The 26,063-nt window shown below is 37.4% G+C and overlaps 1 protein-coding gene across 3 annotated transcripts; it reads left to right on the forward strand.

Moving 5' to 3' along the window:
- On the forward strand, window positions 1-23,459 carry LOC134533066 (fumarylacetoacetase). 3 transcript variants are annotated; one of them, XM_063370266.1, is made up of 9 exons: window positions 1-502; window positions 3,798-3,908; window positions 4,857-4,978; window positions 7,896-8,036; window positions 10,953-11,206; window positions 12,253-12,459; window positions 13,202-13,347; window positions 16,893-17,010; window positions 22,282-23,459. In XM_063370266.1, exons 1-9 carry the CDS (start codon window positions 419-421, stop codon window positions 22,356-22,358), a joined length of 1,260 nt encoding a protein of 419 aa, XP_063226336.1. In that variant the 5' UTR covers window positions 1-418; the 3' UTR covers window positions 22,359-23,459. The 3 variants fall into 3 exon arrangements, with proteins under 3 accessions (XP_063226336.1, XP_063226338.1, XP_063226337.1); XM_063370268.1 differs by lacking the exon at window positions 1-502 and adding an exon at window positions 1,424-1,523; XM_063370267.1 differs by lacking the exon at window positions 1-502 and adding an exon at window positions 1,652-2,125.
- Window positions 23,460-26,063: the final 2,604 nt, after the last annotated feature.

The following is a 26,063-nucleotide window of genomic DNA, read 5'->3' on the forward strand; positions in this document are numbered from 1 at the left end:
ATCGCACACGCGCGCGCGCGTCTAGAATGAGAGAATAGTACCTTAGTTTAGTTAGTATATTAATTTACCTTATCGCGTTTTGCTCAGAAAAATGTACCTGCTGTTTACATGTTACGTTATAAAACAGGATTTTTAATTTTAATTTAATACAAAGTAAAGAGGAACCGAAATGTGCACTGTTTTTGAATTTGGCCAGGAACGACATTAGGCTAACCCGCTACTGTATATGCAATGTTTTTGTTTAACCTTGAAAAAATGTCGATTGTTTGTTTACCGGCCTGTTGACATCCATGCGGTGGTAAAATATGGACTTGTTTTACAATTCAAATAAACTGGTTTCAGGTCAAACCTTGGATTTCAGGGTGGAAGCAGGTTGATTATGTAATTACTTTTTGAAAAGTAAGAGTAGCCGGGAAACATGAAGTCTTTCATTAATTATCCTGATAATTCTGATTTTCCTCTAGAAAATTTACCGTATGGAGTGTTTACAACTTCCAAACATGTAAGTAATAATTTTTAAATTCCCTGGTGGACGTTTCAGACCTTGAAGATTTTGAAAGAGTTTTGTGGAATACTTTTCATTCTTATATAAATATTGTATTCATTATTATGTTTTGGTTTTCCTATGTACATTTCGTAGTTAATTTAATTACTTTATCTTGAATTCATCAGTTTGTAAAATATCTTACAGTTCAACTTTTGATAATGCCGTCTGAAGAATGAAATATTTAAAAGTTTTAATTATGTGGTTTGGTTTAGATGACCATCTTGCTGGGCCGCCAAATTTTTTTTTCCAGAGGTTTGTTGAGATATGATACGAACCAATATTTCTAAAAAGTTTCAGATATCATCTATGATTTATTATACACTATTCAAAATTTTTATTTTATAGTTGTTATACTTGGATATAGGGGCTTTTTAGAACGGTAAGAAAATATCGAAAAACATGGTTTTCACACACTACACACATTCCTAAATTAATAATGAAGGGATTTTTTTTTAATTCCTACTGATTCGTGACAAATAACAGTGCTAAATATTTACTTGGGCGGTATTTCCGAAAAAAAAATGTTAAAAATCCGAAAATACCTTTATTTTATGCTCTTCAACTTCCTCTTTTCATTAAAATCGGCGGAGATTAGAAATTCCAAATACTTTAGGAGATATCGAATTTTTAAATTTCTTCATATGTAGTTGAGCGGTATTTGCGAAAAAAAATGTTAAAAACCCGAAAATACCTTTATTATATGCTCTTCAAATTCTTCTTTTCATTAAAAGCGGCGGAGATTAGAAATTCCAAATACTTTAGGAGATATCGAATTTTTAAATTTCAGCACAAAACCAGCGCATTCCTGTGGCGTGCGTGCACCATTGTTTCTTGTTTACGTACGAGTATCTATTTTTTTATTGGATAATGATGTCACGTGATTGTTCGTGATAGGCCAGAATTCAAATGAACTAATACGTGATTATTTAGTTCAATTATTGTTTAAAACGGTGTTTAATTACCGCCTCCAACTTAGGTGAGTTTTTAACGTTTCTAATTTTAAAGTCTTATTTGTTATTTTGATATTGTTGCGCAAGTAATAAGTAACAAAAAAATTTACGTGAGTTGTTACTGTACATCCTTTGTTACGGGTTTGTTAGGTAAGGTCAGTTACATTATAAATAATTTAAAACTAAAGAATAATTAAAATTAATTCACATTATTTTTAATATCACCTTAGTTTTAAAGTATTTATAATGTAACTGACCTGACATAATCGACCATTTTAGTTTACTGTTCACCCTCTGTCCGGGTTTGTTTGGTCAGGTCAGTTACATTATAAATATTTTAAAACTAAACAGCCATTAAAATAAATTCACAAAATAATTTTTAATGTTGGCTTAGTTTGAAAGTATTAATAATGTAACTGACCTGACCTAATCAACCATTTTATTAATTACGCATTCACGATTCACGTATTCACGAACACACAGCAAAATAACAAAAATGGCGCCGCTCGAATGGTTCCACAGGTCTTGTATTGCAAAATTAAAAAATTCGATATCTCCTAAAGTATTTGGAATTTCTTACCTCTGCCACTTTAAATGAAAAGAGGAAGTTGAAGAGCATAAAATAAAGGTATTTTCGGTTTTTTAACATTTTTTTTTCGGAAATACCGCCCAAGTAAATATTTACCATAACAGTTTAAAGCTTACATTACAATACCTGTGTTCTCACATTGCTGCCGCTGCCATTCATTGTTTATACGTGATTGTGTCTCTCTTTGTTTAGCACAACTGTGGCCAACTATGGAGAACCAAAAATATGTGAATTTTTTCCATTTTATGTATTGAAGTTTATTCCTGGATCCTGAAGGCTTGATTCTGATTGCATGATCATGTTGGCTTGATCCTGTGGTACATGATGCTTGCTGTTTTAATTCAGTCATCAGAAGATCCAGTACTTTATAAAAAAAAATATTGTTATATAATAATGAAGTATCATTGTAAGTCAAATAAAAAGAATGATTTACAGAACTAAAACAGCAAGTCTGTACTACAGGATCATGCCATAAGGATCTTTCGATGTAGGCCTACTAGGTATATTAAAACAGCAATCATCATGTATTACAGGATCAAGTCTTCAGGATCCAGGGATAAACTAAGATACATGAAACACCAGTCATATCAAACATAGAATATACAATGGCTGTTATCAAAGAATTCTTTGAAAATACTGCAAAACTCAATGTATCAACTACTTCAGTGTGCAGCATTTATTTCTCACAGAAAATGAACAACGTTAACAATTCTATTAAAATTTTTGGCTTCCATTAGACTTGTCCGTTACGTGGCTCAAAATAGCACATACTTTAAATGCAATGTAACAAAACAAACATTTTGTAATATAATTACTTAGTCTAATAAAACAACAAACTTGAAATGTAATCATTAGAAATCCTTTACGATTGTAATACAGTCGTTAGTTAAACAAATTTCATTACTATAACATCTACATTGACTAAGTTCTCCCAAAAAAATTAAAAATAACATATGGGTATACAATGAATGTCTGCGATAGCGTAAATACATGGGTATTGTAATGTAAACTGTAATCTGTGATTTTTTAACAAACCAGCAGGAATAAAGAAACCTCCCTTTCAGGGTTCAATAGAGTTACCATCTAAATTCAAACTGGCACATGTTACTGTTAGAAATACTACAATAGTTTAATGTCTTTCATGTAGATGCAAAAAAGTACACCTGTGTGATTAATGAGGTAGGCTCCAGACATCATGTACCCAGCCAGGCAAGCACCTTAAGGCCATGTTAATAAACTAGGCAAGAATGCAGAAACATGTGCAGCTAGACTGCATAGTATATAATTTCTAAGATTGGCTAGTTGTCAAGGTTCACCAACTCATGGATGGTAATATTAAAATTGCAAGAATAATTGTTAAAGGTATTAGTTAGTTTGATTGAAAACAATTATTTGCTGTACATTTACTAAATTTAACATGTAAAAGTGCTATTATAGCACAAAACAAAGGGGGGGGAAAAAGTAGAGAAAACATGCAATGATTCACATGTTATACTGAACATTAAAGTCATATTCCCTAATATTGTGGTTTTTTTTTTTTTCATTATATCTGTAGAAAAACTAAATTATTAAAATTCTTCAATTTTAGACGTGTAATAGCATTATGCCTAATCTAAAAATAATAAGTAAAAAATGTTTCTCTTAACTTTGGGAATGTAACGAACTGTTAGATGTGTTGGGAATTCAGTGGTGTGATTTTCTTCTGTTGAAGGCTGTCCCTCGTATTGGTGTCGCCATAGGCAACCAGATCCTGGACCTCAGCGAGGTCAGCCACCTGTTCATAGGTCCAGAGCTCAAACCACACCAGCATGTCTTCAGAGAGGCAAGTCACTGGCACGCTTTGTCCCCAGCTGTCCTTGTTCAGAACATCCCGAATATTTTGTAAGGTGATGGATCGTCCTTTCAAGTCAATAATTTTCCAGTATTATGTCATTTGAGTGACTGAAATGTGCTTCTTGTGTGAAACTTCTTAATACTATTTTAAAAGATACTGCATGGTTCAAGATACTTTATGATGTTAAAATAAACCCATTTTTTAAAATATGTAATTAAATTTAAAAAAGCTTATGAACCAACCAATTATTTTGTTATAGTCTACAATAGGTATTAGAAAGTTAATTTTTTTTCCCCCTTCAGCAATTTGTTTAGCTGTCATACACATTCCGTTAAATAAAATTAATTACTTTGTTTTTCTGAAAACTATCCTAGCAAAACATTTGTCAGTAATTTTCTCAGAAATGTAGAATATCTGTGAATAAAAAAACACAAATTAAATTATGTAAAGCACTAACACAATAAGCATGTGTAAAATTATTTCAGTAATTTTTTTTTATTATTAAAAATCACAAGTGCTGAATTTTGTGTTTGTCTCCTAACAGATGTATTTGCCAAAATTGAAATGCCATGTCCTAAAATTGCTTCCTTTAAACCTCTATCTTGACCTAATTTTGTTGGATTTCCCCAACTTAATAATTAAATACGTAATATGTATCCAGCTGGCTGAAAGATAGGAAAAAAATAAGGGAACTATTTTGCAACCATCTGACTGCTGCATGTCCAGACTGTGTAGCAGTTTATGAACATGCATATACATGTTAGAGCCGGTTTGTTTATGATGTGCAAGATAATGGTTAACTACTGCAGGTAGAAAGATGAAACCCTCTCACAGTATATATTTTCTTAATTTTTTTTATTTAAAAAAAAAAAACCTTGTCCACAGTACTTTGTACATGTCTGGCACACTGGCGCTGAGATGGCTTCCTACCCTTAGGCAACCCTGAACAGCTTCATGTCCCTGGGGCGCGCCGCGTGGATAGAGGCACGCAGCACGCTGCAGGCACTTCTGTCTGCTGATGACTGCACGTTGCAGCAGGATGCCCCATTGAGGGCCAGGTAGGTCTAAAATGCAATTACAGTTATTAAATTGATAGTTGGTGTCCCTTTCTCCCTCTTAACGGATGCAGTGCTGGACACCCATCGTTATTAACCCCATAGTGTGTGTAGCTGCACAGTCATCGTCCCTAAATGTGCCCGGCTCAGCGCTGCTGCGTGACCTTAGACAGTAGTTTTTCACCTGCTGCTTCCCTTTCCTACACCATCTTCTCGACATCCATCACCAATTGATCCTGCTCTCTCCCCCCATTGGTTTGAAGTTCAAGGGGTTGCAGTAGCAGTAAGTGTTAGACAGCAACACAATTTATCGCCTTTGGAACTCTACGTTTCCATCCTCTGCTGGAACTGCCTGCACTTCAGTACTGTTGAGTCGAAGGAATTTTTACGAATGGTATGTTTGTGCAGTTACCGGCCTGTTTATGGGCGCTTTATCTTCAAAGTTTTACTGCTTTCAGCCATCCATTTCTGGACACGGTCTTGACCATCCATTTACAGGTGACTTTCCACGGCATTATGCGGCCGCCGCAACTGGATGACCGTAGATTGCCACAGGCAGTTCAGAATCTTGTCCTGTTTCGTGTTTTGAACTCAGTTGGCACTAGTGATGTACTGATGTAATTGTTTTAGTAACGTTGTTGACTTTGGACACGTGCAGTATGCCATAACATCTTTGAAGATCATTAACTGAAAGGAGTTATAGATATTTTTAGAGGTCGAGTGATTGTAATGTCGCCCTCTAACCACTCTCCACAGGTGCAATGACTGTGGTCTTGGGGGGTGGGATTCTTTATTCTGTGCTGTCCCTCCACGGGGAAGCTGGGTAGTAGGTGGCCCAGCTGGTCAAGCCTCTCAATGGTAATGGTACTGTAGTGGGTGTGGGTGGTGCGCTCAATTGAGTGGCGGGCTGTGCCACCGGCAAATCATGGTGGTGACATCCACAATCTAACTGGCAGGGCTCCCCCTCTCGGCTAACCAGACTCCAAGGGCTTTCCGCTGCTTCACTCCCCTTCCATTTCAGAGTATGGCTGAAGGCCGAGAGGGCTAGGAGCCAGGGAGAAGAGGGTTAGATAGGCAGCTCGTGGTGGCCGATGCCAGTCCGATCTGGCTCGTGGTGGTGCGGTGTACTGTTGTTGCATCCCTGACCAACCACCCCATCCTCAGGTGTGACTATTCTCCCGGCAGACCAATGTAGCGGGTTACTTCCAGCCAGAGCATTTGGGATTGGATAGCTAAGGGCGTCAGATCCGTAGCGTGGATCGTTTCCAGGCAGCCTAATATTGGGGGGGTACTCCAATCTCTAAGAAACCACCTCACAGCTGTGTTGGCAAGGAACGAAGCGAGGTGCAAGTGATGGACCCAGGTCACCAAGCTGAGTTACCTGTCTCTTCCCTCAGGGTCAACGGGGATCTGGTGAAGTGCTTTGGCGAGTGAGAGACGGTTAACTGATAGATAGTAAAAGAAGTTTTTCCCTACTGAACAGAGAAGGCATGAAGTTGTAACCCGCCCTGTTGCTTTACTCCAGCAACACTGCTGTCAACAATCCGTCCTCACACTCCTGCCCCAAGGAGGGTCAAACTTCGCGCGGGTGGCACGATCCCACCGCACGCGACAGTACAAAATATAGTTCCCCTTTTCATTCTGCAAGTGTGAGATGCTTTAAAACCAAACAATGTAAGAGCAGGATTCAAATTCTTTAATTCTCTCATGGCTGTAACTGAGTAGCATTTTTCAAACTAACTCCTAAGAACATTAAACTATAACTCTATATTTACATTTACATTTAATTCACTTGATTGACAAAACAAAATATTAAATGAAAGATCCTTAAGTTTCTATAGTTCCTGTGCGTGCACTTTTACGGTATTATGCATGAAATCATTTGTGTCTGTCTCGAGCAATCACTGCTTAAGTGGGTAATGTTGCACCTCTCGTAAAAAGCATCCAAAAAAAAAGTACGTCCACTTCAAAAAATAGTAAGACACGGACCCACCCTTCGCCTATTCTGGCAACAAGGTGTATGTGCGTCGACTCCTTACTTTATATGCGTTGACTGGGGCCCAGCTGGTGGTCCACGCAGGTCGCGGCCACCGCCACACCTGCGGCCGCCAGCTCTCGCCGGCCCATGTTGCTGTCGTCGTCGCTGGCTCGCGAGTCCCGTCTCACCAGCTCTCGCGCCACAGCTCTGCGCGTCACTCCGCCACGTCATCGTCGTGCACCTTCGACCGTCCTCTGGATTGCTCGGAACACCCAATACCCACTCAACACTTGGCGTCCATTTTGCAAACAATTTCAGTTTCATTTTAGTGTCCTAACGACATTACTTTAACAAAATGGCAATGAATATTTTTTAATTAAACACAAAAGTAATTACTTCTTCAATGAACATAAACTCACGTAGGTAACTGCTAACTAAACAATGAAGAAAGTTACCGGAACCGGTAACAAAGTCCACGGTGGATGTTTATTACGATAATTAATACACTTGCTACCCTCTGGTTTTCTTTAAAGGTTTGTCCTACAGTGCTCAAACAGGCCCTAGCTCATGAGTGTGTGACGGCAGCGGCTGGCAGTAAGGGGGTGCTGTAGGATTCACTGCCCTAGGAACACTGGACAGAAGGGGGTTGTTGGGCGAGCGTGGGCAGAGGAGAGACGAAGGACCTCTGCTGTGGTCGGTGCACCTCAGGTAGGCTCTGATCACTCCTCTTCTCAAGGCACAAGAGGGGTGGCAAGCATTGGGTTGCCGGCCTCCAGTAGCCAGCAAGTTCCCTGGTGCATCTAGGACATTACAGTGGGGAAACTGATGTCGGTGCCCTTTGATTGGTGCGTGGGCACTCAACAGAAATTGCATAATAATTCAGCTGTTGCTTGTACAAACACCTAGTTTGCACTTACAACACACTGTTGCTGTTTCCTCCAGGGCCTTTGTTGCTCAGTCGGAGGCCAAAATGCACGTCCCAGCTCACATCGGAGACTACACAGACTTCTACTCCTCCATCCACCACGCTACCAATGTGGGCACCATGTTCAGAGGACCAAAAGATGCGCTGATGCCCAACTGGTGAGACACAGTGTAGTAGTAGTAGTTAAAGTGTTTGTTTTTCCATAAATGTAATATGTACTACATTTTACCTGCTTAATCCTGTTATGCAAATATTATCTACATTAATTTTACTCTACCCAGTCCTTGTGTGGAGTAAAATAAAAGTTTTCTGAGTAAACAAGTTCTACGTATTTTCCATTTGCAGGCAGCAAGCAGCTGCCTTTCTGCTAACATCATAGAGCTATTACAACTATAAAATATTTAGTTTCAATACTTGCAGTAGTTATTTATGCCTAGAATCAGTCTGGTAGTTTTTATATTTGAATAGCTTTGTAAATCGTAGGAGCCCTAGTGGCATATAAATTTTTTATCCCTGTACCTATTTTTTGTCTTGCCATCAAAATGCAGAAATTAATGGTAAAAAGATTGGGTCACACCCTTAGGCAAAATGGTTATCAAAATTACATATAGACCCAGGTGTCAATGTTAAGGAACTAGAGCAACAGCAACAAAGTTTTGGTTAGTAGTAAATTTTGTACAGAAATAGTGCTCTTAAAATCATTTAAAAGACTATGGTGTTAAGTGTAACATAAATTTTATATTTTGACTACAGTATTAACATGGTTTTGAGTATTATAGCTTCCTAAGGAATTTAAACCTGTTAGTAGTGCAAATTTGAAAAAATTGTCTGCATAAGCAAAAAAAAAAATTTTTATCATACAGTTGTATATTTTAAAATTCTTAAAGCTTACCATATGTCTATACATGTTTAATGACTATTAAACAGATATAGTACCGCTTGGAGCAAATGTGATTGGTTTAGAGGTAGTACTAAATCTTTACCAAACCAATATAAATACTTCACTTTACATAAGTATTTATTATAGCTTGGGACCTAAATTTCTGGTATTCATACTCAATTTTTTAGGTTATCATAATTTTACTTAATGTAATATATTTCTGTTTTCTGATGTTCAGTTGCTTTTATTTGTGCTGTCCTGATGTGCTAACTGAATCTGTTGTACTGCAACAATAGTCTAGTTCAGATTTTATATTTATTTGTTTATTTTAATTATAGTTGTGTCACCTAATATTTTATTTATGTTAATTACATGCTCTTTGGTTTAATTAATGCATATCTATGAAATACAAACTCTATGGTATAATATGAACATTAAAATCCAACAATATGAGAGACCCCTCTAGAGACAATTGAGTTTTACAACGGTAAAGTAATATTTTGATGGATGTTTTAATTATGTAACATTTTATGGTCAGTAATTGTTATTTTTAATTTAATGTGAATATTATGTTTTGGTGTTATTGTTGAGCACCTGATTCAAAAGTTAAATGTAAATTAAGTGTAACTGTCACTAGATTCCGGCCAATGAGGAGCCGCCTTGCCAACAAAGGCATAAGTTTTAAATAATTAAAAAAAAAAGAGAGTTTTTTATGATGGCTTCGATGGGACTTGCATGCAGTATATCAAAGAGATAAATATCAACAAGAATGTAAGCTGGAAATAGGCATCCGCACAAATGGACGATAAGGATTGATTGAATTAAAGTGTATAATTATTGGTAGGGCTTTATAAAAATGATAAAGTAATTAGGAGTGCATATTTTTATGTGAGTAACATATGCCCTATTTTCCACCATTCATCTTTGGTATGGAATAATTGTAAAATACACTACCTAACATTAAATTGGATCTATTGTTGTGATTTGAGACTTTGAAAAGACTGTAAAGTATTTTTGAACACACAAAATCTATAAAAATTATTATTTTTGTTAAATACCCATTAACATACGACTTGGTGATCTAGAGGTCCAGGGAGACGTTTCTCTGTGTATCTACCGACCAATCAATAAAAAAACTGAGAACTAGCAGAGGTAAAAATACAAAACTGTGTAAAAATAATAAATCCTAGACTTTGAGAGACAATTGTTAATTTGGAGTAAATGTGCGCAACCTAAATCCAGACTTTTTTTTTTTTTAAACTACATGTGTTCTGGAGTGCCAACATCTTTGTAGGTTTTATTGTAATAACATTAACAGTAATTCTTGTGCTGACAGAGATAGAGCTATGTATTTTAATTAATTCAATTTATGATTTTGGATCCCTTTTGTTCCCTAGGATAAAAAAAATATGTGTGAGCTAAATCTTAATGTTTGAGAGTAATTTGTTTTATAATAATAGAAATACCCATGTCCTATGGTATTATCACACACTCAAGCTTAATAAGGGGAGAATCCTGGCGCCCACAAATAGTAATAATATTCAGCACAATAAATAATGACACTACACCAGTAAAAGCAAAAGTAGTGGAGAAACATATTTACCAGTTTCATATTAACAGGTAATAACGGACTATAATAATAAAAAGGAGTCAGAGAGAAAGAAGGGACAGTGGCTAGATCCACGACATTGTTTTAAGTTTTGTTCTTTGTAGTGTGAAGGTAATTTGTAAAGTTTTAATAAACAAACACCTAACAATCTCTGCCTGGACGTCAGTTCTTATTGCTGGCTCTCTCACTTAAAACACTAATTCATCCTACAATGTAATTCACTACATTTTGGGAGAAAAACCATGGATTGGGAATTTTCGCATAGATTTTGTCATGCATGCTCATGAGCTAATATGGGTGCTTTTGTCAGGGAAATATCTTATCCTCGAATTGATCCAACCAGACCAGTTCAGTTAGAAAAAAGTATGTCCTGCAATTTATGAATCTGTCAAACAGATGCACTCTCAGCCTACATCTTGTGAACATCATGCTGGAGGGTGTGAAGAATATTGGTTTTCAGTGTTTGTGGCATGGTAAAAGCTGATTAAGTGTTGCGTCATCGTGGTGCTCTGTTGTACACGGAAAATGTGACCGCGAGGCTGTAAACCACGGCGAGTGTGAGAGGTGAGCGCTGCGTACCTGCAGGAAGCACATCCCGGTGGGCTACCACGGCCGTGCATCCTCCGTGGTGGTGTCCGGTACACCCATACGTCGCCCCAACGGCCAGACATGCCCGGTGGAGGGGGCGGACCCCGTGTTTGGGCCCTGCCGCCTCATGGACTTTGAGCTGGAGGTGGCGTTCTTCGTGGGGGGGCCGCCGACCTCGCTGGGGCAACCGGTGCCAATCTCGCAGGCACAGGACCACATCTTTGGCATGGTCCTCATGAACGACTGGAGCGGTGAGCATCCTCTCCCTTTATCTCACGGTTCTTCAGGTCGACATACTGTCTCAACTTGAGGGTGTGTACCTATTTGCATGTAAATGAGCATTTCATACTTCATTTATATTTGTGACTGATAAATTGTTCTCAATACATTTAGATTATCTTGCTAAATTTGTACAATAGTGAAGGAACATGATTCTAATAGTGAAAGTGCTGTTTTGCTGAGGTTATTTAAAAAAAAAAAAAAAAATGAATATACAATATACATGTTCACTGGAATTTGAATTAATGACTTGCGTGGCATTTAACATTAAGTTTAACATTGTGTGCAAATTTTAAAGAATTTATTAGAACAAATGCACAGTTTGGGTACTTATATTGATCTGATACTAAATGTAAACCATCTTGTATGAATCCAAAACATATATATTTGTACTGGTAAGTTACTTAAAAGTGAGAAATATTTTAAAGCACTTTATAATGGGGTTACATTGTATATTGTTTGTTATGTAGTCTATGAAGTGTAGCTCAGAACGGGATTTACTTTGTTGAATTCCTTTTACTGCTTAAGGTAAATGATTAATACTGGTAGTGTGAGCTAGGTAAAGGGAGAAGGTTGTAACTGGTCACTATACTCATATTAAGTCCAGCCTTGGTTTCCTTTGCCAGTGTTATTTATTTTCTTGTTGTTATTTTACCCGGTCAAAAACTAAGCTTCCAGCAGGCACCAACATTTATTACAGTTCATTCTAAAATCTATTGGCTAACACATTTAATTTGCATGTAGTAATGTGTATAAGTAGTGAAAGTTGGTATTTTTTTATTGGCTTTAATATTTTATAAATTTATTAAATGTAAAAATGTAATTTTTAGCTCTAATTTTTCTGTGTTTCTTCCCCATTGATAGAATCATTCAAAGAACTTATATTAAGGTTGATACATAACATTTCTCCCACTGTATACTTTTAACAATTTTTTTTTTTTACTTGTGAACATCGCTTGACTAGCTTGGATAAGTCTGGGAGTAATGAAGTGTGTTAGTGATGTCCGAACCCATGCAGCCAGGGACATACAGAAGTGGGAGTACGTGCCGCTTGGTCCGTTCCTCAGCAAGAGCCTGGGCACGACTATCTCTCCATGGGTAGTGTCCATGGAGGCCCTTCTGCCCTTCGCCGTCGACAACATGGAGCAGGACCCCCGCCCCTTTCCCTACCTGCGGCACGACGACAAGTTCAACTTCAACATCAACCTCACCGTCGACATCAAGTGTGAGTTACCATCCGGCAGTTGCACGCAAGTTATTGTCCTGAGCATTGACTGTGTCGTTGAGTAGTGGTTTGCAGACATTTTAGTCAGACAGCGCTGTTAGTAATAGCCGTTTTATATGATTATTAAACCTTATATTCATTGTAATTTTACCTTTTTTTGTATGGTTTTTACTCATACATAGTAGTCGTTTTTGAAACACTTCAAATATTTAAAAACAGATCTGGTCAGCAGTCGTATTCTGGTGAACTAATGAGATAAATCCTAGTTAGTTGAGTCTATTTATCAGTTCATGTAAAACATGAATATTTAAATTTGTTTGAAACCAAATCTATTTACCATTTCAGTTGCAATAGATTAAAATGTACTCTTTGGTTATACAGTTGTTTGCATAGTACATACAGGGCATAAATTGCATAAATTTAATGGGTATCAGAGTAAGCCAAAAAAAAAAAAACTAATTTTTTTTTTAGGTGCATATGTCTAGAAATGAAATGTCTGCAAAAGTTACAAGTGCAAACAGTAGCGTGCAAATTTGGATTTGGTGGGCTTCAGGAGACTAATCCACTGGCTGAGAGGATGCACAATTATAGCGCAGTGGTGTTAAAACGCCCTGCGGGTATCAGGCAACGAGCGAAGCTGAAACGTTTATAGAGAGCAACATAAGTAAATAATTTGGATTGATGTGTAGAGTGTTTCCTTGGAAGTGTGAGGCACTCTAGCTGTGGCGTGTCTCGGTTGCAGCGGAGGACTCGGTGCAGACGACGGTGTCCCGCTCCAACTACAGGTACATGTACTGGACGCCCAAGCAGCAGCTCGCTCACCACACGGTCACCGGCTGCAACCTCAACCCTGGGGACCTCATGGCCTCCGGCACCATCAGCGGCCCGGTGAGACTCCCTCCGTGTTGTGCCAGCCGGGATTCACGTACCTGGAAGCAGAGGTCGCCAACGCATCGCGCTCGTGTGGCAAGGGTCATTGGTTCCTTCTCAGCACCCCGGCACGACTCAGATTTATAAGCACTTGGTTTGTAGCCGATTGTAATCTCGGAGGAGGGGTCCGCCTAGTTAGGGATGTAGGCCTATTTGTGTTAGTGAGAAGACAGATGATAAGTGTAATGCTTGCTGGTGCTTCTAGCACTGTATCACCTCTGAGCACAAGTTTTCTCGTCGTGCATAGGCAAGTATGAGATTGAGATTTGAGCGGTACCCATTACATTATACGGCAGAGAGATAAAGATTAAGGTGTAATGCAGCTACCTTGCGTGGTTTCATGAATCTCTATCTTCTCTTGGCTTGTTTTTAAATGCTGTTTTTCAACGGACAACTTTCTGATGTCTTGAGCAGTTTTCAGATTGTAGTTTTTTCACAACTGTGTGACATAAATCCCTGTCAACCAAAGCAACGACCATAACTCAGCAGGCTGACCAAGTTTTGTAACTTGTTGCATCTCATGTGTCAGCACTGTGTTGGAAACCGCAGAGTTGGAGAGGTTTTTTCAGGTTCACTGTTTGAATACCGTGGAAAGAGTCAGTAAATTGTTGGCTTGTAAAATTATTTGACCTAAAATGTTGTCGCTTAGAATTTGTACTATCTTCTTCTTCTTCTTCTTCAAAGTTTGAGTTCTGATGTTCTTAATAGCACTAATTAGTTTATATTATACCTCCACGCTGTATCACCTCCATCTGTTCACCAAGTAGTTTCTGAATGACATTTTTACATCAGGTTAAAGCAACTTGTTAACATTAATCCTGAGCCAGATGTAACAAAAGTTAGTATTACTAATTAACTCTAATAATGATTTTACATTTGGCTTCCAACGTTTATTCAAATGTACAAAAACACTATATATACAATAATTGAGAAACTAACCATTGAGAAATTAGCCAGATATACATATTATTACAGTAGAACCCCGATTTTGCGAACACGGATTTAACGAAAACAGCGATTTAACGTAAAGGTTTTCAGGAACCAACAAAAATCACCAATTTATTAAAATAATAATATATATTTCCAAAAAATGCAAGTAAATAGTAATGGAATCTTATTAAAAAATACACTCTGTGGTGTCAGTAATAGAATGGAGGTTCTATATATTAATATGTGCCTTTGCATCATCTGTCCAAATACGAAAAAATTAAAAAAATTGTTCAAATTGCTTAAAAACTCCGGGCGCTGTAACTGAATTGCGTAGGTGCGTCCCATTGCGCGCGCCTGGATAGATAGACTGTCCGCGACACATGACGTCATGAAGGGTTTCTTTGTCCGCATCCCCCTCCCTTTTTTCATCCTTGTTTTGACTCACCACGTTATCTTCCAAATACGCCCGCATAGTAACAGTGCTAGCCAATAATCACACGTTTCCAAATATTCCCTTTCCCATCCTCCAGGTTTTTTCAACTTGTGACCACGTCACACCAATACGCCATTATCATTATTCTCTAGATGTGTAAAAGTAACGAAAAAAAGCGTACCCGTATGTATTCGTTACTATAACAATTAGTACTCCTATCGTATCGTTACGTTACTCGTTACTTCTGAAACCGCATTAAAAAGCAATGTTATGTTGCACCAACGAATCGAGTCGTATTGCGTACGCGTACATTATGACGTCGCGTAAATAATAATAAATAGAATATAAACAATTAACAATATTTGATAATTAACAGTTTTTGTTAACCAAGAAACAATTAAATCTCATTAATGCGGCTTTTTTATATTATCTATTTTAAGATAATAACAAAAAAAGTGAAAATACGCGATAATAAAAAACAAAAACATACATATTTCTAATTTGTAAACAATACTTTCTTACGTTGTTTTTGTTCCAATCTCAAACTTTGTCTACATACACAATACCTTTAATAAACAGTAAAAAACTTTGACGACGAATTTCCAAATTATACTTTACTTAATAAACAAACATCGTTCTTTGTAACGCAAATTCATCGAATATGTGCGCGCATGCGTAAAACATACGAAAAATGCGAGTAACGAGATGCAGCCGTGTGTAACGTTTCGTTACTCGTTACTAGATGGCGCACCCGTTACTCAGTACCGAATACATACGGTTTGCTACAGCTCTATATTCTCAGTAAGAGCTTTGTGCGCGGTGTTTAGTTTTTGGAATACGTTTTTTATAAGTGCTGCGCAGCTGAGCGAACAAAGAGAGTCAGCTGGCGGCCACGCCGCGCCGTAACAGCAGCTGACCGAGTACAATGACCTTTCTCCGCGTACGGCGCGCTATGGACGGTAAATTTCCATCAATTTGCGGCCTTTTTTTTAAATTTTTTACTGTGACGCAATGTGTATGTAGCTCGTTTTTGTTATAAACGCTGCAGGTTGCGACTGTATTTTAATAAACTTTAACGTATTTCTTACACTTTACATATTTTTAAACTTTTTTTTATGCCTCATTTTTCACGGTTTCTAAAAATCTGTATGTACGACCGAGGTGTACGTACGAACCGGGGGCCGTACGAGCGAGATCAAAAACGTTGAAGATGGAAAGATGACGAAGTCTGAGATAGCACGGCAGCACAAGATATCAGCGTCGACCCTGTCTACGATATGGAAACGTAGGTACGCGATTATGAGTGCGGGGGTCATTGAAAATCGGTAAATCGGATTTAACGAAACATCGATTTAGAGTAAACATTTTCGGTAACCGTAGCACTTCGTTAAATCGGGGTTCTACTGTATATTAAAAATCTATGAATACAGTCCATTTAAAAAAACACAAAAAGCATGGGATTAACAATACGTGGATAAAATAATATTTATAATAGCTTTAAAAAATATTTGTCCATCTGTATTAGATGTAGAAGATATGGATGCCTTTAACATTGTAACCTCTGTGTGCTGCTTCCCAAAACCTGATGTTTCTGCAACCAGACGACATGTAACTCATTTGCTCTGCGATACATTTAGTTGTTTTGCAAAAGTGTGCTTTGCTTGTTTCCTAAGTGAGTTAACTCTGACAAACCACCCCTGATCGGACGTAGTAGAAGCTGTAAGATACACTCCAGTGCTTGCACGTGCTAACTTTGTGGCCTTGGGAAGACATGGACAAAAATAAACCATTCCCTACCACTCTCGGTGTTATGCCATTCTGATGGCTAGCAGAAAGTTCCCTATGACACATGTACATTAAACTGCTTTAAAACGTGTGTATGGTTATTTGTTAGGATTGAAAATACTGCCATCACTGCACATTTCAGTGTCTATAGCAAAGTTTAATTGCAGCTTATTGCAATTACATGGAGGATATGCCATCAAACAGCGCATTATTGTTCTTCGTTGGTACTTGATTGTTTCCGGGCTTGCACCAACACTCCAAATAAACATGCTGATATTCACTGGTAAAACCTGCACTCCTGTGATATCGAGATGACAAACTGCAGTGCAGTGAGGTGCTGTGTGTCGTATTGCAGGCATCCGACTCGTTTGGCTCAATGCTGGAGCTAAGCTGGAAGGGCACGCGACCTGTACATCTCCTGGACGGTAGCTCCCGCAAGTTCCTGCAGGACGGTGATGAGGTCATCATCAGAGGTGCGTCTTGCCGTTAACTTACAGTCCGCTCATACCTTTAGGCTCAAACCTGGGAGAATCGCCCTGTTTATAGTGTGTTTTGATTGTTTCCTAAGTGTATTACAAGAGTTTTCACGTTAAGGTTTATCATTTGATTTATTTTACATTAGTTATTTATTTTGAATATTAAATAATGTTTTTAGTAGTGAGGAGAAAGTAATACTAAAAAATTTGTAGAAATTAAATTAATTTTTTAGTAGGCATGGTTTTTGTAATTAGAGCTGGGCCGATGCCGATTTCCGATCGTAATAATCGGCCGATTTTGTTAATTTTGCCGATCATAATGATCGGCAAAACGTAGCCGATTATTTGAGCCGATCATTGGTCTCCTACTGCAAACTTATAACATTGAATAATTACTTATACCTAACAACTTTCCATGTTTGTTTACGGTATTTTTCGGGAAGAAAATTCAATTATTCATCGAAAAATAATAGGATTTAATAATTTAAAACTAACCACACACGAAAAAAAATATACCAATAAAGTAAACAAATAGCGTAAGTTTTATAAACATTGAACAGTTACATACCTAAGTATCAATTTCCACGTATATTTACGGTACTTTCGGTAAAATAATTTTCCATTATACTATATGCAAAGTTATTTCTTATCATTTACGAACCGAAAACTGTGTATTTGTTTACCATTTACGGTTAATGTTACCGCAATGGCGAATGGCGACTGTTGTTTAGGTTCGTTATGTGACGCCAGAGATTAGAGTGACGCGCGTCGCGTGACGGAATTCGTACAGATTAATGGCGCTAGTAATCTCGTGGTTAGTAAACAACTACCTCTTCGGGAATTCATCTATTTAGTTTTTTCTCGCTAAATATGGCCTATTGAAAGTTTTGTAAGGATGGGCCGGTCGAATCCTCGAATCCTCGAATCCCACCGAATCTCTAGTATTCGAAAGATTCGAAATTCGAGGGAAAAGATTCGGGATTCGAGGAAAAATATTGATGTAAATGTAGTACTTTAAAAACTTAAATGCTTACAATTTACTTGGCCTGTTTACGTTTTCCTTGGAACACATCCTATTGAGGTATAGTAAAAACTCGTTAATACGTGATGGTCAGGACCGAGATAATCACGGAATAGCGATTAAAAGCCCGGAAGGTCTTGTCAAGCTTCTCAGACACCGGCGAGCAGCTGGGTTTAGGCCATTCACGGTAAGGGCCGGCCGTCTTCGAACTAGTGTCTCGGCTTAAAAAAATACAGCACTGCCTAGCCATTAGTTCACGGTCATTTACAACAGCCGAAGAGATAAAGATAAGATCTTGCTGACCTTGCACCCCCCCCCCCTCCCTCCACCTCGTACAGCCGAATGCCAGCCAGACACGTCACTCGCCAGGCGCCTGCCGTGCGTTGGCGGGCGGAAACAAACAAAGGGAGACGGGAAGCAGAAGTCAGGACATCCCCCTCAAGTTTAAAGAGTGACAGATGTGACAGCTGAAAGGGGGGCGACACAAAGGGTCGGTACAAACAGCGTTGCAGAGTTTGGCGGCCCACGCGATGGCTTGCAGTGTTTGCCGGCCGCCGGCCCGCGTGACGTTAATTTTAAGCGCTGACAATTTTTACTTCTCTTTTTTTTCTTCTCTTTTAAATCGTCCAGGATTATCCGATTCCCGAATTTGCGCATCACGGATTAAAGAGGTTCTACTGTATTGTACTTTTAATTCGTTATTATATAAAAAAAAAAATTATGAAGCATGTACTGATTTGGGAAACTTACTTTATATTCATGAACATGGATGCATTGTCGCTACATTGGCGTTAAATAAGGCATAAATCACATATGTATTCTCAGAATATGCTAAAAAATAAAATAAAGCACATTTAGGATCTAGACTAAATATGAATCTTTTTTTTTTTTTTTTTTAATAACTTTACCGAGAAATCTGTTACTTAGTAATACAACAATAATGCCGACTTTCATCACAAGTTACGGTCGCACATGTAGTAATAACAATGAAATAATGAATGACAAAAATTAATACATTATACAATTATTATTTTAATCGCAATTCAATTTTAAATATTCTGATACACATTCTATTTATGAATTTTTTTAGGACCAAGTTTGGTTTGTGTAGACTACCAACGTTAAAATATGTATTATCTGAGAATTCCATGATGGCCAACCAATGAATTTGTTAGGCAATCATTTCGAGCAACATAAAAAATAACTAATATTAATATAAAAAATTTTAATGGGTAAACTAGAGAAAACACCCCGTCACTTTTAACTTCGGGCATATTAATCACTATGCTTTAGTGAGGCTTAATTTTAAAAGACCACGACAATATTTCTTATGGCCTAAAACCATTGAAGCCAAGTTGGCGCCATTCAGTTTCCATTAAATATTTCAGGAAAGCGTTTACTTTCATTTGGGACTTTAAACAAATGTCAAGTTGGTAACTACAAAATATTGTTCCGTCGAATGTTGAATTTCGTTTTCCGATTTCCGTGGATACATGAATCACTGTACTCACAGATATTGCCTGAATGCCTTAAATCCACCAAGTCAGATTCTACAGCAATTGATGAAGTGACCAGATTCTTACGTGATCTTACAGTTAACCCAGAAATAAACATTCTCGAATACTGGAAAACTCAATCTGCGTGTTCACCCAGGCTACATAAACTGTCCAAAAAATATTTGTGTTCACCACCTGCGACAGTGTTCTCTGAACGTTTGCTCAGCACTGCAGGAAACATATGTGACCAAAAACGGAATCGTCTTGATCCAGACCGTGTCAAAATCCTTGTTTTTTTAAATAAAAATTTAAAGGCTTAAATAATTCTGCATAATGTTTAAATTTTTCTCTTAACTTATAAATTATTTTATAATTAACCCTTGAGAACTGGATTCAGATTCGAGGGGTGGATTCGAGGTACTGTTTGGGATTCGGATTCGAGATTCGGATTCGAGAAAAATGGGATTCGAACCATCACTAAAGTTTTGTTTAGCAAAATTAATATTCTTATCCTGTTTAGTGGGAAATAGAGCTAATTTTTTTTTATAAAAACCTGGTTGATGAAGAGTTTTTGTTCCCCATTTAGTGGTATTTCGTATTCACAAATTAACTTACTATCGGGAATTATCAAAAGTTTGTTGGCGGCACTGGGGGTAAGGAAGGGCAATAAAATTATCATCACTGACATCTACCGGCACACACGGATCACAGAATGACGGAGTTGTGATTAGGTAAAGATTTGGTTTGACCTTATTACATTTTATTTTTAACGCACTATTGTAATTGTTATTAGTATTGAAAATTTAAATTTGAAATTCTCTCCTTAAGTAATTCACACTTACATTAAAAAAAACTGTCAATTTTAAATCCTGTGATGTTGCTTGGATAGGCCACACATTTCCAGTTTTTTTCAGTTTGTTTAAAATTTTGTTTATTACAAAATTAATCAATTCAGAGGTACTTGAAAGGCTCTAATCGGCTCAGAAGATCGGCAAGATCGGCAGCAGATGATCGGCATCGGCATGATCGGCAAAATAGGTGATCGGCCCAGCTCTATTTGTAATGCTAAATTTTTTACTTTCATATTAACATTTTCAGGTGAAACTTTTTTTCCTAAAGTAATATTAACATTAACACTTTATCATCTGCCAAAATTTAAGGTATCAGTAGTTGGGAGATATGAATATTTAAGGTATTATATGTTCCAATTTTCCTACTTACTGAATAAATTAATGACTTTATGGTTAAACAATCTTGTATAGTGGAGGGTTGGCAGCATCAACAGAAAGGACTCTTCTTACAGTGTTATTAGGCAAAGGGTGTAGTTCTAATAACAAGCGCAGGAAAGATCACTTACTGGTAATCAAACCCTGTATTTGTGTTCTGGTATTTACTTTTTCAGCAGTAAACAACATTTTCTTTAGGTCCCATTTAGGTGTCATTAAATGTAATGCAATACTTTCCCTCAAATTACATCATGGAAATTACTTTTATCTTGCTATTCACTTCTTGTATACAACATTAAACCTGGTTTTTATTTACATTAAATTAGTAGTTTTAAGACTGTCTTGCACAATATGATTTCCCATCAAATACGATCAGATGTTCCCGTCTGCTATTTTTTGGAAATTTTACTATGTACGTTATTATTTCTCATATTGAATTTTTCCAATAACTACAATCCCCAAATAAAACTTTTTTTCTTCTTTTTTTATTATTATTTATAATTGTGTTGTTTGATGTGTAAATTCTCTTTCAAGCACGTTTTCAACTATCTGTTCCATTGCTGCTGTGTAGTGTATAAAAATGTGTAGCCAGTGTTGGTTGGCATCATGTTTGGTTAGGTTGATGCCTTTATAGAGTATGTGCATGTAGTCAAATATTGATATTAATAGCTCGTCGATTTGCATTCAGAACACACACACACACACACACACACACTGCCATGTGCTGAGAGAACTATATTTGGTAGTTCGCACTCTTTCATAGTTAGTATGTATTACAGCGATAGTGATCGGTACGGTATGTTAGTTCCATCTTGTGTTTGAGTCGTAGTTTTTGTTGCCAGTTTATTTTAAGTTGATGCAAAATAATAATTTTTTTTTCTTAATATTTATTTACTTGTTATATGGAGTCAACTAAATTGAGAATAAATGCAAAACTAGAATATTTGTTTAATGAGTAAATTCTCTTTCGAAAACTTTTTAAACACCAAATTTTTTGATATTTTTTTTTCAACCTTATAATAGAAATAAGAATTAATTTATTTAATAATAAATCTCAACTTTTATTTATGTGATGTATTTTGGGCATAGTTTATTAGTAGGCTATACATTAATTTTTTTTAAAATTGAAGTTGAAGTATTTGTTGAAGAAGAATACACAAAGGAATTGAGGTACATATGTATTGGTTGACTTTAACAATTTTAACAATTTTAACTAATGTTTAAGATTCCACCCAAAAAAAATTTTTGTGATTGCATGTGGACAAGCAAGGTAGTGCTACTTCCACTTTGTCCAGACCAAATGTTCTTGTGTCTGTCATGAAGGTGCAAATAAATTTTATAACTTTAATTACTGAAACTGGAAACTACTGCTTTTGTAACAGTTGTTGAGAATAATATGTAATATACTTCAAATAAAGTTACTAGTAGCACTTTTTATGGCTTTTTTGTTTGTTTTTTTCCCCCTACTTGTATTTCCATTACCATCATTTTAGCTTGTGATTGATGAAACTGTTCGTTGTTGCAGGCTACTGTGAAGGAGATGGTTTCCGTGTGGGGTTCGGCACTTGCTCCGGCAAGCTACTCCCTGCCATATCCATGTGAAGACACGTCAAGTGCACTTATCGGCGGCTTACATCTCGACTCACTCTCCTCTTCATGGTCTAATTTCATTCCTTCTTCCATTGCACGTACGTGCACATTTCATTCCTTCTTCCATTGCACGTACGTGCACATTTACATGTTTGCAGGAGAATGTTTTCTGTACACTGCATCGCAGGATGCCAGTACCTACTCTAAGTGGCATTTTGAAACTGGTAACTACAGAGTGGCTTATTTTATTCTGTGCCGAAACCAGTGGCCTATCCTCTGTATGATTGCAGTAAGTGGTGAGTACACTTTTCTGCAGATGAGCTTTAAAACAGTTTATTGTCATGTGGCGTAGGGAACTCACTATTAGCCTGCACGACAATGGCACAAGTGCTCTGAAAGTGATGTGGATCGGCCTCTTGCCAACGTCACGATGCCTGTTGCTGCACACACTGGAGTGTGGCACTCAGACGTTTGAAATTTGTCTTTGTGCCAATTTGGACAGTATCTTCTCAACGCAAATGAAGTGCCATCAGTAATACTATCCAAAATATATCACTGGTCTTGTTATGTTACTACATTAATTTTTTGTGTAATTTAGTGTCCTGTCCTATGTATGTTTCTTTCTATCACCTATAATTCTCATTATTTAGTACTGGTTCGTTGATAGCATTTTGACACTCTAGGATAACTGTTGCAGAATGACAGATACAAAAAAATTTTAATGGAACTTGTTGATCATTCTCCAGCAGGTTGCACTGTAAATACATGACATACAATTCAAGAGGTTCGTTCTGCATTGTTTTTTATGGCAGTTTCCATGTGATGTTTTACTAAAGTTTTAATAATGTTATTTTTTTTATGTTTTTAATTGCTAAGACATACTTATGTACAAATTTAAACAAAAAGTAATCTGGATGATTATATTATTTTTGACCATAAGTTTTTATTATTATTTTTTATTATAATTATTAATGGAGCTATAATATGTTGCTCAAAATTTTTATGCATTTTTGTACTATGTAGGTATATTTCTTTTTCATGGATACGTAATATACATATATTGTATATGGTAATGGCTTGTATATGTGGAAATATAATTTTTATCAAATAGCATTAGACAATTATTATTTTCCTCCACCAATTAGAAAGTATTATTGATACAGTGTACACAGATTGAAATATTTAATAATTGGATAAAAAAAAATCTACTAAACAAAAAATCTAGATTGTTGACCACATGCTGGCATGTGGCATATTTAAATACCTAAGTAGTTATTTAAAAAAAAAAGGCATTTTACTTAAGCTGTAGTATACTTATTTTTATAAAACATAGGATTGATGTAACTTTAAGTACTGTGTGAGAGACCACATCACCTACAGCTTCTACTTTAAACCCTATGTTAGTGTCAATATTAATGAAATTTTTTTCTTAAATACATATGTTAAAATTTTATTTTTTTTTTCTCCCATGATCCCTCCAAACCTCAACCCTCTACCACCCACCATACTCAGCAACCCCCTCCATTCCCCACCTGGGTAACCGATTCATTGAAAAAATTTCTGTACCCACCACCAGGCTTTTTGCTTGTGCAAAAAGAGGGAGCACTAACAGTTGTCAGGATTATTACTTAATAGATCTGTTGTGCTTTTCATTGACAGCAACAAATAAAAAATAAATAAAACTCTTCGGTCATTCATCACTTGGGTGATAGTGGACCGAGCAACTGTGATAGCCATTTTATCCAGTACACTAAACTACAAGGGCAGAGTGAGGGTTGCACGTTTGTGGCACCTGCACTCATGGGGGTCGACAGAACATATTGATGACAACCGTGGGTGTCCTTTGTATGCATACATTATGTCTCATTGCCACTCATCAATTTCAATATGCAAGGTGAAAGGTATCGTTTCAGCGACCACACAATTGCTAGGCATTTGCTCTCGTTGATGTCATTTATCCTTTCCGCCTGCCTAACTTCACACTGCAGTACCTATCTGATTACATCTATATTGCCATCCACTCTCATGGTATTACGCACAACCTATGCATTTTTGGCTCGCATCTGTCTGGACCACTAGTCTGTGCTGTGGGTTGTATCGTGAAAGTTTCGTGCACTCGCGGAATTTCAGCTTAAGCTCCTCGAAAGAGGCCTGTGTCTGTTCTGTCCACTGATAATGTTTTTGCGTTGACAACAATGTCAGGGGCGCTATTGTATTTGAAAATCACAGAATGTATTGCCTAATTCAGTTGGCTAAGCCAAAAAATTTATGCAACTGTTTCCTTGTCTTTGATACGGAGTATTGTTCTATCAGCCCTTATTCAGTCTATTCCCCTCTTCGTCCGTGTAGTGGTACAGAAATGGCAGTTCTGTTCTCTAAATTTTACATTTATGGTTAGCGCATGTGAGGCCATGGATCTCCATACACTCCAACACAATGGTGAGGTGGTTGAGATGTTCCTCCAAGGATTGGGACCATACCATTACATCGTCCAAATATGCGAGCACAAAATAACCTATAAGTTCATCTAGCACTTGTACCATCAAAACTTGAAAAGTAGCAGGGGTGCATTTTAAACCAAATTGTATAGCATTAAAATGGAACCGTCATCCGTCAGGTGTAGTAAAGGAAGTTTTCTCGCAATACTCCCCGCATACGGGTATCTGCCAATATTCCAACTTTATGTCAATTGTGCTCATAAGTTTTGCATTGCCTAGGCAGTTCAGCGGCTTTTTGTAATTGTAATGAGATTGGAAGTCGATGCAAAACATCCATGTACCATCTCGTTTCGGCGCTAGTTTAATTGCAGGATTGTACCTGAACATTGTCGGTTCAATCACATGGTACTGCAACATCGCTGCCACCTGTTCGATTATTTTTATGATTTTTTTGTTGCAGAGACATGTACAACCACGTCAGAATCGTCTAACAGTATCTGTGTTCATTGTGGTAGTGGCTTAGCGCAAAGTCTGTACACTGTACGATGCTTCTGTGAATCGATATGGACTCGTCCACTGCCACCTTTCTGCTAACAACCATACCATGCCTAAAATAACATCTTTCCATAATGTGTCACAAGGGCTGGCAGAGACGTCTACAAATCCCCAATACATATTCAATGTTTGTTTGCCCTAGCGTTACACACGATTGACTTTCGGTTGCTAACATGAAGTTTCGGGTGGATGTGAAACATTTTGCAGCAAAATAAAAAGTGATTTCACAAAGTTATGTGATACGGCGGTATAAACCAGGGCTGTTGGCTGTTTATTTACTATCACTGGAATGTGCATTAGTCCATGTTGGTTTACTCCTAATTGCCTTAAAAGTTAAAATGTTGTCGGTTGGTGGCATTGCTTCCTTTCCACCTCACCGACCATTTCCCGACCTATTGTGTGAGTTGATACACTTACTGTGACGTCGTCCAGCCGAAGGCCACCCCAAAGCCCGACATGCACCCACCAGTATCCGACCCAGCTAACGGAACGCACCCCTAGCCATGGCCCACCCGAGTCAGGTGAGCCTTCGATGCCAAGGTAGAATCAAGGGCCGTGTCTAATTAGTTAAACACCTCGACCCCAGTTCACTAATAATCAAAAATAAATTAATGACAACTCCACTATTAATTAAAACCCCCGCATAAGGAAAGTGCGACGCAGGAGTGCCCGAGTCACTCACGTGTAAACTTACCTTAATCAGTTTGTCAGTGCCTCCTTTGCG

Source organism: Bacillus rossius, chromosome 6 (assembly GCF_032445375.1).
Source record: "Bacillus rossius redtenbacheri isolate Brsri chromosome 6, Brsri_v3, whole genome shotgun sequence".
Classification (NCBI taxonomy): domain Eukaryota; kingdom Metazoa; phylum Arthropoda; class Insecta; order Phasmatodea; family Bacillidae; genus Bacillus; species Bacillus rossius.

Bases quoted from the DNA above. Each gene is read 5' to 3' on its own strand.
- LOC134533066 (XM_063370266.1), top strand. From the start codon at position 419: ATGAAGTCTTTCATTAATTATCCTGATAATTCTGATTTTCCTCTAGAA. The intron at 8,037-10,952 runs GTGAGACACAGT...GCGTACCTGCAG, and splicing joins GATGCGCTGATGCCCAACTG to GAAGCACATCCCGGTGGGCT. The intron at 13,348-16,892 runs GTGAGACTCCCT...GTCGTATTGCAG, and splicing joins CCGGCACCATCAGCGGCCCG to GCATCCGACTCGTTTGGCTC.